General features: G+C 40.1%; 1 protein-coding gene across 7 annotated transcripts in view; it reads right to left on the bottom strand.

Annotated features, from left to right (window-relative positions):
- Window positions 1-16,226, bottom strand: part of EPHA5 (EPH receptor A5) — a 289,060-nt gene that overhangs the window by 122,464 nt on the left and 150,370 nt on the right. For all 7 annotated transcript variants that reach the window (XM_089532330.1, XM_089532332.1, XM_089532331.1 and 4 more), the window contains exon 5: window positions 11,828-12,163. In XM_089532330.1, coding sequence (XP_089388456.1) covers window positions 11,828-12,163 — 336 coding nt within the window. The remainder of the gene's footprint in view (window positions 1-11,827; window positions 12,164-16,226) is intronic.

Raw genomic sequence — 16,226 nt, 5'->3', positions numbered from 1 at the left:
CATTTAATGCTTACACATATTGTGTGTCTCTATATTTCTAAGGATTGTTTAAAGTCTGATAACCACCTAAGAGAAACCAATTACCAACAGGGGAGTTATAAATAAAACCATAAAGTATTCATCTTATCCATAATTCATTGGTAACAGACATTCTACCATCTGGAGTGGGGATGAACTTGCAACTCAAGCGTCAGATGGCTTGTGATGAAAATTCAACACGTAAAAAATGAGTGTCAGTGTTGCTACTGATTTTCAAGTGATATCTTATTTCTGATGGTTCATAACATTCTAAGCTATATAAGGTATTAACTGTCACTAATTTTCTAGAGGCAATTTTCAAAAAGCATGGGAAATATTATTGGACTGTTCTGTGTTCTGTAAACTGAAATATTTTACATTTAGTAAATGAGGTTTATAAAAACTCCCTTTGTGCACATACCTTTAATGTATTTTATGTAAACTGAAGGAAAATGTATACTTTCAAATATATATTAAGGTGTAATGGTAACATCTAAAGTGCAGGTCCTCAAAGTTCTCACAGCTATACAGCAGAATTCAAAAATGCAAGCAAGTACCATCCATCCACAGCCCAGTACAGTACTAGCAGTTTTCATGTTCCATCAGTAGTAGGCTTTTTGTACGACTGTTGTTGTCGCTGTTGTTCTCATGTGCCACCAAGTGGTTTCCGACTTATGAAGACCCTAAGGTGAACCAATCACAGTGCTTTCTTAGCAAGTTTCTTCAGAGGGGGTTTGCCACTGCCATCCTCTGAGGCGGACAGAGTGTGACCCAGTGGGTTTCCATTGCAGAGCCAGGATTCGAACCTTGGTCTCCAGAGTCATAGTCCAATGCTTAAACCACTAATGCAGATTAAATTACTTTTTTGAAACCAAGATCCCACCCTTTCCCCTCCTGCCCACAAAATCTTTTGCATAAAAATGGGGGTAGCTCCCAACGTATTTCAGGGAAAATCTATTCCCTTCAAACTCTTATGAGGACTGACTAGTCGGAGTTTGACTTATGTGTTTTAAATGTTTGTCCATGACTTGGATGCTTAGAGAATTTGCAGGTGACACCAAATTAGGAGGAGTAGCCAGTACCCTAGAGGACAAGATCAAAATAACCTGAATAGCTTAGCAAAAGGGGGGAAATCAGTTTCAGCAGAGAGAAAAATAAGTTACTACACTTAGGCAGAAAAAATGAAATGCACAGATACATGATGGGGACACCTGACTTGACAACAGTACATACAAAAAGGATCTAGGAATCTTGGTAGATCACAAGGTCAACAGTGTGATGAAACAGCTAAAAAAGCCAATATGCTACCAGGCAACATTGATGGAATATAGTGTCTAGATCAAGGAAAGTAACAGTGCTACTCTATTCTGCTTGCCTCAGACCTCACCTGGGCATCAAGAGGGATATAGACAAGCTAGAGCATGTTCAGAGGGAGGTGACTGGAATGGTTAAAGAGCTGGAAACCATGCCCTATGAGGAGTGGCTTAGTTTGGATAAAAGGTTGGGAGATGATATGATAGCCACGTTAAAATATTTGAAAGAAGGTCATATTGAGGACGGAGTAAGCTTATTTTCTGCTACTCCAGAGACTAGGACAAAGGGCAATGGATCCAGACTACAAGAAAGAAAGAAAGAAAGAAAGAAAGAAAGAAAGAAAGAAAGAAATTTCCCCTAAACATTAGGAAGAGCTGCTTGACAATGGAATATTCTGCCTCAAAGTGTGGTGTAGTCTCCATATTTGGAGGTTTTTAAACAGAGGCTGGATGGCCATTTGTTGGGTGTGGTTTGATTGTGTATTACTGCACAGCAAGGGGTTGGACTGGATGGACCTTGTGGTGTCTTCCAACTCTATGATTCTAAGATTCTATTTCAAAAGTTCTTAGCCAGATTGTCATTATGTGCAAGACATAACCAAATTAAAAGAAAAAGAGAACACTGTGGTAAGCAGCACACAGAGAACAGGTTTCCCTCACCTACTATTACCAATAACTTCATCCAGTGCAAAACTATACAAGAGATAAAAATGCCAAGCATGGAATACTGCATTATGTTCTTTGCATGCCACATGCTTTGTGCAGCAACTAGCTTCAGCTACAATGTACTAGCACATACTGTACGTCTTTCCATAGGAACCCCGCACAGTGTGTTCCCTTGAGTGCGTTATGTCTTCTTCAGGTCTTCGCCTGAACACACTTTGGACCAAGACAGGAGAAAGGGACATACGTGTGCATGTAAGCCCTGCCATGCAATGTCCACAAGCATGTGGCAATCAAGCAAATGTAATTGTGTATTGATGTACTGATGCATTCCACTGAACACTGTTACAAAGCTCTTGTGATCTGTAACCCTAACCAGACTGGGTTCTTCTTATTCATGGGAACTTTTTAAACTGTATTCAGATGAACTCATTTGGAGTCTTCTGCAGATCTGTGCTCTCAATGAACAAATGTTTGGGGTGCTGCTTAGTATGAAGGGGTGGGGAGATGCTTACATACCATCCAAGTTCCCATCCTCTGTTTTATGCCTAAATACATACAAGCATGAGCTTTAGGAGCATCTCCATTTTTTTATTTTTATGAGGTGATAAAGGGGCTTTGGTCCAGCAAGAAGCTGAATGTGGGGTGGGTGGTGGAGTGGAGATCAGTAACTAATTTGTCCTGATAGCAGAATCTTTGTTTGGGCAGACTCTACAGGCCTGTGTGTATTCATGAATTTCACAGGGATTTCTTAGGCAAGTAATCCTCAGAGATGGTTTTGTCTCTTCCTTCCTCTGAAATCTAGCCTACTGTACCTGATATTCATTGAGATCTTTCATCTAAGTGCTAGCCAGGGTTGGCTCTGCTTATCTTCCAAGATCAGATAGGATCTCATGCCTTTCAGGTAGGGACTTTTAGGAGTATTCATATATTATTTGGAATAAGGACTTTCTTAATGAAGCCAGAGAAGGCTGTGCATTTAGCCTCACACCCAGTATTGTATCTCTGATGTATCACATCTGTATGTCCAACACACTTTTCATTTTCTTTTCTTTTCTTTTTTTGCATAGGACTGTAAAGGTCCAAGCACCTAAAAACAAGTTGAAATTCTATATAGCTACCTGTGTGCAGGGATATCTTCCTGATTGTCTCAAATCCCTACAAATGAGCAATTCCTTGTATAAGGTTGCTGATTTTGAATAAGAGAAATATAACACTGGAGATGGAGCTAAGAATGCAGTCTCAGTCCCACTTCAGCTTCAACATGATAATGCTCTACACATAAGAAATGAAAGACTAGGAGTTTGTGTTTTTTGTCATTTCACATAAGTAAAATAAAAAGTCCCTGGTGGCGCAGTAGTTAAATGCCTGTACTGCAGCCATTCACTCGAAACCACAAGGTTGCGAGTTCAAGACCAGCAAAAGGGCCCAAGCTCGACTCAGGCTTGCATCCTTCTGAGGTCGCTAAAATGAGTACCCAGACTGTTGGGGGCAAATTAGCTTACTTGCTAATTAGCTTACTGTTCACCGCTATGATCTTTGGAATAGCGGTATATAAATAAAACAAATTATTATTATTAATTATTATTATTATTAAATAGGCAGACACAGATATGAGTAGTTTCTCACCCTGCTTTCAAAAGAGTCTTCAAACTACTCTCTGGTGAAATTCCAGAAGACACATAGTGGAATAAGATTTCCAATGACCAGAGTTGAGGATTCACTTGAATATACCTACTTGTTAGAAAAAACCAGATTTACAATAAATTGCTTGCAGTTCAAATTTTACAGCATAGAACTTTTAAAAGGATTAAGACTACCCAAATGTGTTTACAATTAAACAGTTCAGGTTTTCTTGCCACAATATTGCTCATTTAAAGTGCATTGGGAGGGGAGGAAGCTTTTGTTTTTAACCATGAACTCCCCCTCCCTATCAGTGAATAGAAAATTAGATTAAATACTAATCCATCAACTTTTTCAATAGAAAAGCCATTACTGAATTTCATCAGTTTGTGAGCTAGCATCAGCTAATCATTGGCATCTTTCCGTTTATTGTATTTTTTCCTAGCCTATGAAATGTGCAGTGATATTCCTTTAATAAAACTGTAACATCCTGGAGGGAAACACTCCAACAGGTCAACATAGGAAGGTAGTGCCGGCAGCAGAAGAGGCCAGAGAAAAGCACAGCGAGTGAAGACTGTCTTTGTGAAAGTTAATTTGAGCAGCAGATTTCATTGGTTAAATAAGCCTATAAAAATAAACAAATAAACCAATACCATAATTTTATCATATGATACAGAACTACTGTTTTACAAATATCACATGGCACCAGGAGTAAAGATGCTACAATCCTGAATCTAGCTTCAGAAGGGTGGTGGAATTGCAACAGAAATGTAATAACCATGAATTTAAGTCTCCCAACAGAATTGACCATTTCCAGTGATTCATCACAGAACTAGAACACGTTTGAGTAAGGCCTTGACCTCTATGTGATGACTGCAGGGAAAACAGAAAAGAGGATGTAGGAAAAGTAGCTCTCTCTCTAAATGCAGCTGGCAAAGAAGCACTTTATACAGTGATTTGCTGCTGTTTACCACTGAAAAAAACTCAGCAGTAAAATCTGCTGGAAAGCTTTGAACATTAATCAGATTTTTGCATCAGATATATTCAGGTATATATACTGTATCAGCCAACTGACAGAGAAAAAAAAAGATGTTGAGGATCTTGTGGTTGATCATAGGCTGTTAAACAAGACATATGAAGAGCCGAGTTCTGTTTGAGAAACAAACTCATGCTGAATATTAGAAACCACAACTCATTGGAAAAACTCTCAGATCTGCAAAGCAGCTGAAGCAGCAAAGCAGAGAGAACAGAGATTATAAGGCAGATAGGGCCCAAGAGAAGTTCACACAGTTCTAAAAACAATAGCATTCAAGGCCAGGCAGAAAACAAACAGAGCTAAAACTGAAAGATACAGAAAGTGGCCAGAGCAAGAAGAAGGTAGAAAACCAAGCAACAAATAAGGCTGTCTTCATAAGCTATGTAGTGCATGACACATACAAAATATTGCAACCAGTGCAAAAGACCTTATCGTTTTGCATTTGCAATCAAAGATAGCAAGTGCAATACCAAGTATTACATGCCCTGCAGGAAGAAGGTAATGTGAGGAAATCACATCAAGGATTTCTGCACTGGTGTGATCAAAAGGGCAATGCATCATAAGAACTGGACCATTTTGCTCGACACCAATATTAACATTTAACAGGCAAACAAAATTTAATGTTATACTTGATCCAGTATTTTTAAAAATGATTATCAAACTTCTCTATTTATAGCATAAGAAAGCAGTTCAAGGGCAGTTCAACACAGGGGTAATGTTGTACATGTACAGTTCATGATAGTGCCAGGAACATCCATACTCTCTTGTGGTTAAAAACATGCAGGAACCTAACCCTGTTTAAAAGAATGGATTTTGTATGAGGGTGGGGGAGACTTAAATATGAAAGAGGATCCCATTCTTGATATTTATTAGGATCTGGGAAAGCTATCCAATAAACACAAAATGCAGCTGATAAAAAACAAGATGCCTACTATTCATGCACCAAGGAATATGTCTGTTCTTGAAGGAACAAGCTGAAAGAGGTGTTACACTGGGAGTAAATGAAAAAATTAGGAGAACCTATTCCTTGGACACATTCTTTAATAACTGCAGAGAAAAAGGATGACATCTTTAAGAATACAGATGGATTGAAAGCATTGAAACCATACAATCAAAAGAGTATTTCCTTTCATTTCCATTAGGAACAAAGTTGGGCGGAGGAGAAAGCAGGTGGCAAGGGTGAACTATTTCTCCACTCTGGATGCATCTTCAGGGATTTGACACTTTTGGCCATTGTCACTGTGTCCCTGGGACTCTCTGGGGAGTCACAAATTCTGTCAAGCAAGAGGAGGGCCAAAACTGTAAAAACTGAAAGTCCACTTCTATTTGAAAGTGAAGGTTCTTTAAACAACAATCATAATAAAATTCTTGACAGTGCAGGAGACATTTGCAAGCTATTTTTATTGTTTTATTGCCTCTCGGGCTTTCAGGAGAGACAATTCATCTTTTTCATTTTTTTCCCTTTTGGCCACAAAAAGGACAGTCTAGGAAATCTGGGACAGATATGTTATGCTTTGCTAATTTCATTCTCCAAAGAAGCAAATAGATAATTTTAGCAATTTTCTTCCTGCTGCAAGAAAGTTTTTGAAAACAGTAAAGGTTAAAGATATTCCTCGTTGACAAGGTTGTCAAGTCGTGTCTGACCATAGGGGGCAGTGCTCATCTCCGTTACTAAGCCAAAGAGCCAGCTTTGTCGGACACTACTCTCTTATAATGTGGCCAGCATGATTCCACAGAACGTTGTTTACCTTCCCACCGAAGTGGTACCTATTTATCTACTTGCATTTGCATGTTTTTGAAATGCTTAATTGGCAGAAGCTGGGACTAGTGATGGAATCACACCCTATCATGTGGCACCTGGGCCTCAAACTGCCAGCCTGCCAGTCTTGCAATCAACAGAGTCAGCATCTTAACCACTTGAGCCATCGCGTCCCTTTGAAAACAGTAACAGTACTTTAAAAATACCTAAAGGTTCAGAACTTATTCTCCGTAGCATTTACATGTGGCATTTTTGTGCAAAGAGCAGCATTTTCTGCACAGAAAATAATATTTATGAACAGGAATATTATATGCTGCTTTCTGTGCTATAGTTGGGAATTATTCTGCACAAAATTTACATGTGGTATATTTGTGCAGGAAACAGAGTTTTCCACATAGACAGTTAACATTTCTATGCACAAAATGATGTTTCCTGAGCAAAAATGCACGGATGTTGCAGACTAAGTCCTCAAATACAGTATTTGCCATTCTATGCATGATGATGATGATGATGCACATTTGTAACTGAAAATATTCTTATCTGACCAGGGGTCTCCTAGTCAGGATTTCCTGATATGTGGGAAACATGCTTTTCAATCATTTGCATAATCTTTCTACCCTTAATGTGCAGCAAATAAAGGATCACCAAAACAATCAGGAAGGGAATTCCACACTTTGCCTATCCCTGCCTTAAACAACCAAATTTCAAGGCCACATTCTTTCAACATACCCTAAGCAATTTCCATTTGACCTACGTTCTATCAATGAAATATTACATAGGGAGATATTTGAAGGACTTAAAAGAATTATTAGTGATTTACTAATCTGCACCAAAACAACGGAATAACTTGACATCCAGAAAGGTACTTGAGAGCCAGAGTAGCTTGGCTAAAGCCAAACAGACTGAAGTACAAGTGTAGGATCTGATCCAAGAGATAATCTACCTAGGGGAAAAAACGAACTGATCACTGTGTACATACTGATAGGTAAGGCCAGCCCACTCCGAAAGGACTAATGATAACAGTAAAAGAGCTTTTGATAGGATGGCAGCATCATCTCCAACCACATCATACATGTAAACCTGATTAGTAATCTGAACATATTACCCAGGTCATAATTCAAGTTGAAATTATATGAAAGGTAATGAGGCCCATTGGGGTGGAATAGTCACACTACTGGATACCAAGTTCCTTGCTGTTCATTCAAAGGAAGATTCTCAGTGAATGATGGCATCCCTATTTAAAGAAAGAGGACTAACTGGACCCAAGACTTTGTAGAAACAACCTATGACAAACTGATGAAAGGAACTGGGCATAGAAAAATGCAAACAAAGGATATCCATACATTGGCCAAACATGAAAGGAGACAAAGCTCATCTGGTGTGAGAGAAATTAAGATCACCTCAAATGAAGGAATGAACTAAGGTGTGTGGAAGCCTTTACATCTATGGTCATAGAGGGATATTGGTATGTCTACATCAGCAGGCAATATCTACTTACTAATAATGTACTATTTTTCAATTACCTTGAAATAGCTCAAATGGACAAGGGATCGCCCACAACAGTTTGACATGGCATGGCATGAAATGGCATGGTATACCTGTATATATGTATAAGTATATAATGGCATGGTATACCCACAAATGTAATACAGGACTGTTTGCCATATATGTCTACAGTGTATATGGCACTTGGGATTTAGTCAAGATGCCTGTCCACAGTCTCCGCAGTACAAAAGACTTAATGAGAAGAATGTACATATGAGAGGTTTCTGAATAGTTCTTAGTCCAATTGACTTCACAAAATCTGAGTGTAACTTTGTCATTGTTGCTTGAAAGAACGTTATTTTGAATTGTAAACTGCCAGTTTGCAGAACTGTAGCTGTAATATCTCAATTGTTTCAGGTCACTGATAGAACCATGTCAATGCAGAATGACCAGAGGGCCTGTTTCATTCAGTATTATTTTTGTTAAGAGAGAGATGTAGTGATATTATTTTAAAAGAATTATTACATCTTTGAGGAAAACACCTCAAGATGCCAATATAAGAAGGTGGAGTCCAAGCAAAATGCAGACAGACGTATTTGTAGGTAAAAGAGGTCCACAAATGCCATGGATGCATGCAAGCTGTTATATAAACATCATTTTGCAAAGGACTCTGGACTGTCTGTCTTACAAGACTTCACCAAATGAACCAGTTGGTTTTCATGATGCCTTATCAAAGGTAATTTGGGTTCTTAGTTATTTCATATCCCCATTGCAATGAAAAAGGAAAATTACATACATTCCCACAAAACAAAATGCACGGATGGTGCCAAGAGACAAGGCAAAGTTATCTGAAGAAAAAGCAAAGTTTTCAGAAAATAATTCTTCACAGAAGATCAATTTGTTACCAGAAGTTAAACATGTGATGGGCGTCTGGTTACAAATAGAATTACGGTGCACAAATATTTCTGTAAGCTCTGAAATTCACAAGACTTTTTGTGGGAATGACACAATACACAACAAAAAGGTAGCACTCCATCTGTTGTGCTGGCTAGCAAACCTTCTGTCAACACCATTGAAACTGCCAGACCAGCACACTGGCATATGGTTTGCAGCTTCTATGAGTAGTGTTTCTTTCTGCTAATATGAAATAGGAATTATTTGTCCCAAGAATGCTTATCAAAAAATACATCTAATTTCTGCACAAGAGTGTTCATTTCCTGTTTGTACTTCCCTTTTAAAAAAAGGTTGCTTGCACTACTGTCCCTAACCTCCTCCAAGAAGCTCAGGAAGGTGTACATGTGTTGTCTTATTTTATTCTCAAAATAGTCTTGTGATGTTGGCAAGGATAAAAGAAAAGTTCACGGCCACCTGGTGAGTTTTGTGAAGTGATGAATCACATGAATGGACATTTGAACTCTGCACTCCAACTATACTTGGCATCCAAGAAAAGTCCACGACTAAAAACAGAAGCTATGCGCGGAATTCTCACTTTCTTACTGCAATATACAACCTCCTCCTTCCTTCCACCAAATGGTTTTTCCCTCCTTTGGAGAGAAAAAAGAAAATCTTCATTTAGCTTAGCACCAGGGCTGGTCTAAATAGTCTGGTTCAGGGTTAAGAGAGCTATGATAGGGTCCACTTCCTGTCCTTCTCCATCCACTGGTGCCCCCATCTCCTTTCTCTACTCCCCAAGGTCAAAGTTATAAGAGGTACAACAGAATAGCCACCCAAAGACCGTAAGGTTGTTGTCTCAGACCATTGTCCTAGTGTTACTATGTAACTTCTCACCAGCGGCTGCTGACAGTAATTGAAAAATGACATTTATTGGTCAGACCAAGCCTTACCAGGAAAGGCAAGAAGCTGAATACCAGGCTGTCATTTTCTAAGTTTTCACATGTAGCTCTAATATAACTCTCTATTTAATGTGGGCTAACTCTGACTCAAAGTTCCCCTTCACAAGCATGAAGAAAAGCCAATGATATCAACAAGAGAGAGAGGAGGGGCTGTGCCTGTGTGATGCACACAGTTAAACCTGTCTATTCTCATTGTCATAGAAGTAAATAACAGTTTCACTCATTCCACAGAAAGCATACTATATGCCATAGGGCTGAACAAAAAACATCTATCACCAAATTCTGAACTCTGAAACTCACAGAACTGCCTAAACTCTCTGATAATTGGAGGGTTTCAGTCTAGCAGTCAGTGGCCTGCAACTGAAGGACAAATTCATACAGCTTGTAGGTTATTTTTAAAAGACATGGGATGCTGCTCTGATAGCCTTCTAGCCATGTTTTCATTTTCTGTTCTTGAAACAGTCACAGGCTTCCCAGACACAGATACAGCCCAAGTTAATTACTGGCATTCAGACTCTATTGACAATAGGTTCACGCTCTCTCTGGTGGCTGGGAGCTATGCTACTAATGAAAAGAAATCCTGAATCAGAATAGACCAGTATTCCAATGTGGTGCAGGCTTCAACATTCTTCCCTTTCAGTAACAGTCTGTCGACATGCAAGAGAAGGAAGCTTCAGCATCAGCAGCTGTTCCTAAAGGACAGCATGAACAAGTCTTCCCAAATGATAACAGACAGGCAGCCTTATAAGCACAAGGTCTGAAGCCCCACATTTTGTGACAGCAAACTTTGGTGCTGTATAAATGCCAAGCATATGTACCCTTAAGCTCTCTAGGGGCACATAACAACCACTGGCATTGAAATCATGAATTTGCATGTTCAGAGCTTGTTCTGTTCCAGTCCTAACTGCCACACTGTAAAATTGAAAATCCCATACTAGGAAAATATCTTCTATTATGCCAATGTACAGTTCAGCAAAAGATGATATTAAATGCTCTTACAGAACACAAAACCATGCTTTTGAGTTAACTAGAATTTTTCATCAGGCAGAAAAACAGCAAACAATCCAGGTGCAGGTGAGGGGAAGAGGAAGTGAGGCGAGCGGTTGATTTTCAAATTATAGAGTCCGCTTATACCTACAACATTAAGAAGGAATGGGGCTGCCCAGTTTTGAAAACAGCAAATCAACACTCTCTCCTATATGTTCAGTAAGTATTACTATATTGTGTACAGGTAAAGAGGGAGGGAGGGAGAAGTGTCACATGAGACTGGAACCAAGAATTCAAGGATTCCAGTGGTGGCTGATGCTTTCCATGTCAGAAGGAGATAGTGAATTCACTTTGGGTTTTAGTCAGAACTTTACAGGAACAATATGAAGTGTGGAATCTGTTTTGAAGATAGTGATAAACCCCCTGGTTAGCTCACTTAAAATACATACTAAAAAACCAAGCAGATTCTCCACTGTATTGGCATGGAAGGCACTAAGTCCCACTATTGTTGCCACAATACAACTCTGGATCCAACCCACCATAAAAAGTGATCCATATAATAAACTAAACAATGTGTATATAAAACTTGAAAACTAACTAACATGCTTATTATCATGACAGGATCCAGTAACTGATACTAAACCTGCACTAAAAACAACAAATACATCAAATATTTTTTTCACTTATTTTCAGATTGTCTTTTAAAAACAGTAAACTATTGTTTGAAAGGCTGCTGAAAAACTGCTTAACTCTATCTAGATTTAACTACACTTTATACCAACAAAGAATAAATAACCTCATGTCTTCCACTTTATGAGTGATTTGACAGGGGAAAAAATATTCTGCATAGGCAGCTCCATGGTCTATTAAATGGCTCCTGAGAGGAAACATTACTTATATTGTGTAGTTTAGTAATTTATGTGATGTAACCAAACAAAGGGGAAAAAAACATAAATGCCTTACCGAAAGCTAAATTGTATAATTTAAAAGGCATTCAGTGGTTGCTTTACTATGAATGCTACCCCAGCAGCCTGCCTTGGTCAACCCAACCCACAGAAACCTATGTATCCCATTGTGAAAATGCACTTACCTGCCTGGTTTGTGGTTACATTGACTGACACAAATTGTCGTGCAGCTGGACTCTGGTCGGACACACCATTCACTGCCTCAATTTCAAAGGTATAGTTTGTGTGAGCAAGCAGGTCCACCATCATCACAGATGTATTTCTCAGGCCGCTTTGTTGTGGAAGATACCTGACATGACTGCCACACGCCTCACAGAGACCCGAGTGCGAGTTGCACTTCTTGCATGCAATATAATAAGACACATCTTTCCTTCCACCAGTATCAGCAGGAGGAATCCATTCCAGAAAGACACTAGTTTCGTTAACATTTGAGATGGCACTCCGAGGAGCAGAGGGGGGTCCTGGCGTGTAAAGTGAGAAAAACATAGGGTAAGAATCAGATTCAAAATTTTGGCCCAACTTTCTAACATTTGCTAGGGAAAGAAAAGGCAACATCAACACAGCCCCTCAGCTCTGTTAGTGGCCATGAGCCAGTGGGTGCCATCCTGGGAATACCACAGTACCCATCTGTTCCCACTATCTTCAGAATGTCTGGTTTAGTATTTTCAGCTAAGAAATCTGAAATCTATGCCACATTAGTCCAACAGCCATTGTTCATCTGGGAAATGGGTGGGACACCAACAACTTTTAATTTTAAAAGGTAGGAGTGCATACTCAGAATAAAGAAAGTATTACTCATCTGTGCTAAGTGAGCCTTAGTATGAATTCTTGCTTGTTCATGTAAGAGCCTAAAATTTATTGTTAGTGCCATTTAGCACAGACCCCTTGAATCAGTAAGATTTACCTACATATTGACATACCATTAAAAACTGATTGAATATATCTACTCTAGCTGGAACTACCCAGCATATGCCAGCCAAGGGCAAAGACATATTGGTCTGAAAATGACCAAGTCAGCCTCTGCCACCCCCAAAACATTCCTTGCAACAACCTGGTACGGTAGGTCAGTTGATCCACAGAGCTGGATTACGGTAGACTAAATTGTCCTTGTGCTTCTCCAGGAATCCCAGGAGCCAAACTGGACACTTCGTAATTGTCCAAGCAGCTCACTGATAATTTACAGTACAGTGGATACTTCCCTTACATGGGGGGATCTGCTCTGGACCCCCTGCATAAGGGAAAAAGCGTGCATGCTTGCAACCCATTGAAAACAATGGGGCACAAGCCCATGGTGTGGTGCGGTGTGCACGCCATAAGCATGTGCACCATTATTTTCTCTGTGCGGCTTCCATGTAGGCTGGAAGCCACGTATGGCGCGCTTGCATACAGCGTGGGTACACTGTATAATGATGTCCGTCTTTCCTCCACCCCTGCCTTGAAGTTCCTGGTTAAGAGACTAGCAGGAAAAAACTAATGAAGCCATATCATGCCACTCCACATCAGAGCACTATATGCCAATTTTCCCCATACCATCAGTTTAGGAAGGTTTTTTTTTGAGGGAAGGGTCTTTGTCAATGTTATGCTTGAGATCTTCTATATGGGTCAATCATATTTGAAGTCTAGTGGTTGTTTGTTTGCTTCTCTTTAAAGTAACAACTCTGTTACCTATAAAGCTTTTTGGAAACTACAGGTCTTGCAGACAGGGGAAGGAGTTTGATAGGGTGCCCTTGAAAATACTATTGTCTTGCAGCACACACACAGTCAACTCTGATCTGCATGCAACATTCCTGCCTCTCATGTTTGCCACCTGGTTTTTTAAAAAAGAAAAGAAATCAAACACTTTTTTACCTCTACCGGGGACAAGCAGATCCCTTCTTCTGTGTCCCTGAGAAGAGGTTCCAGTATGTAACCCAGATCTTCCCAAAAGCTTAGTAGTAATTCATACATTACACAGTAGCAAAGCATCCCTGTTCCAGGACACACATTCCATGATCAAAAGTTTCCCACTAATTCAAGAAAGGTGTGGGGTGGGGAGAGAAAAGCACTTTCTCACCTCATAATTGCCCCCTCTACATTGTTAACTTGGATAAACAGCACAAGTAGAGAGATCATGATTTCAGAAGGTGGCTGGACTCAAAGGTAGAACTGAACCATCAGTGAATAAGATCAGTTAAATAAAAGGAGGGGGAATAAAAGGGGGAAAGAGGGGAGAGCACAGCACCCTCTATTCTTTTCTACGGGAAAGATAATGGAAACCTGACATCAGCCATAACTATACAGTGGATAGACCTATTGTATAAGTATTTAGGTAGGCAGGTTTTCCTGCAGCACATACTGGGAAAGCACTACACAGTCCCTGAACGTCGAAGAACAAGCAGTTCATAGCTGGTGATTTAAAAGTGACCAGTGCTGTGTCTGTGTTTTAACAAATTTTGGAGCTCCTAGTTGCTGAACTGGTCCCTGAAAACTGAAGGTACAGATCCCAAGATTCTTCAACAGTGAGAGTAAGGCGGGATACAAACCGCCATATAGTACGTATTCTATACGTACTAGGGTTAGGAAGGGGCGGTGCTTCCACACACCCCTAACCCTAGTACGTATAGAATACGTACAACATGGTGGCGCCCCTTCCACATGGGGGCCGCCATGTTTACGTACTGGACGCATAGCGTCCAGACGTGTCGTGGCGCCTATGACGTCGCGAATGCACCAGCGGCGCCTTGCGACGTCATAAAGGTGCCGCAAAAAGAAGCTCCGAAATGGAGCTTCTTTTTTGCTCCACGCGGGAGCCGCGCGGTTTGGCTGCTGCAGCTCCCGCGCGGAGCAAATGGCGCCGGCAGGAGACCGCCGCAAAGCAGCGGTCTGTATCCCGCCTAAGTCTCTTAGAACAGAGCCAGCCCAACTATGACACAGAGGGTGTCCATTGCCTCAGGTGATGTGATGGAAGACGTGACAGATTGGGGTCAAGAACTTGAAGGCCTGCCATTTTCCTGTCCACAGCTACCACACTGATAATATGCTCCTGGTGGCTGATTCTACATTTACAGCTGCTGGCTCTCTCCTCTTCCTGGTCCCCTATGATTTCAGCCAGCTACCTCCTGCATTAGTGCTGAAGCTGGCAGAGCATGGTTCTTCTTATTGTCAGATTTTCCTGCATTTTGACTCCAATGGAGAGCCTCCACACTGAAAAGAGACTCTTCTCTTCAGACCTTACTGTTTCAAACACAAGCATAGTGAAGGGGCAAGTTTAAGGCATCCCCCCTCCTTGTATATTTTAGCTATAAACATTTAAATGCCTGCATATGGCTAATGTGAAACCTTGGTATTTTAGCTGATGGTTAAAAAAACAATTCATGAGAAGAAACAATAAGATAGAAATCTATCTAATAAGATAGAAATAGTGTATCTCTCAAAGTGAATTGGGGAAACATCTACACCCCTAGGTACATTTTGTGTATGCACACAGGTAATGGAATTGATTTATAAGATAGAAAAAGATAGCTAATCCTGTCTCTGATCAATATAAAAATGTTATGGGTCATGCATCTTCAGGGGAAATGCTTTTAAGATACTTCAATTTTCCTTTCCTCAGTACAACTTAACATGAGACAATTGGTTCATTTGCCCAATTCATTGGTTGTCTCCAAGGGACAAAAAAGAAAAAAAAAAGTGAACTATTTGGTCTTGGGATTGGTGGATATGAATTTTGCCTATCATAGCATAAGAGTCTTAAACAGCCAGAAAACTTAAAACATGCACTAGAAGGAGTTTTAAGAGGGAGATGCAGGCCTGTAATTGCTATTTACATTGCTTTATCAATGAATTTCTAATGCCATTCTTAAACCTTTCATTTTGTTTTGTTATCTTATTGATTGCATTCTTATGACATCCCTTGACCATTCATAATGTTTTTAATGTCTTAACGCTGGCATGTTTGCTCACAATATTGAATAATATTGCTACATTTGTCTATAATCTTATTTTTATATGAAAATAATGTTACTTCCAAGCACCGTGCATCAATAACTGAACATTTTATTCCATTAAAATCCTGACGCTGTGGTCTCAGACACTGATCATGCCTTACCTCCTAAACCACTTAGTTGTCAAGGCAAATTCAAATACCAATTAGCTCATCAAATTAACAGCAATCATCTTCATCACTACATGTGAACACCCAGAGGCACTGGGCTGACTCATCCTTTACTGTTCGAAGATATAGCCATGTTAGTCTGTAGAAAAGTATGTAGACAGATCTTGTAGAGACTTTGAGACTAACTAAAGAGAGAAGTTGGCAGCACGAGCTTTTGGAGACTTAAGGATACAGACGGGTGGCTCCATGTCACCCGTCTTTACCTCTCATCGGTGCTGCGCTAACCGTACTGCGCCACACCCACGCGCTCCTTAAAAAGAAGCTGCCTAGAGTGGCTTCTTTTTAGGAGCGCCATAATGGCGCTCACATGCCTTGATAACACCACTTCCGGCGAGTGCCGTTTGGGTGCGCAGATGCCCAAGCATCATTGT

Source organism: Sceloporus occidentalis, unplaced genomic scaffold (genome assembly GCF_023333645.1).
Source record: "Sceloporus occidentalis isolate IW3139 unplaced genomic scaffold, rSceOcc1.0.p SCAF_7, whole genome shotgun sequence".
Lineage (NCBI taxonomy): Eukaryota > Metazoa > Chordata > Lepidosauria > Squamata > Phrynosomatidae > Sceloporus > Sceloporus occidentalis.
Note: the sequence above shows the minus strand (reverse complement) of the source record. Positions and strands in the feature narration are given on the sequence as shown.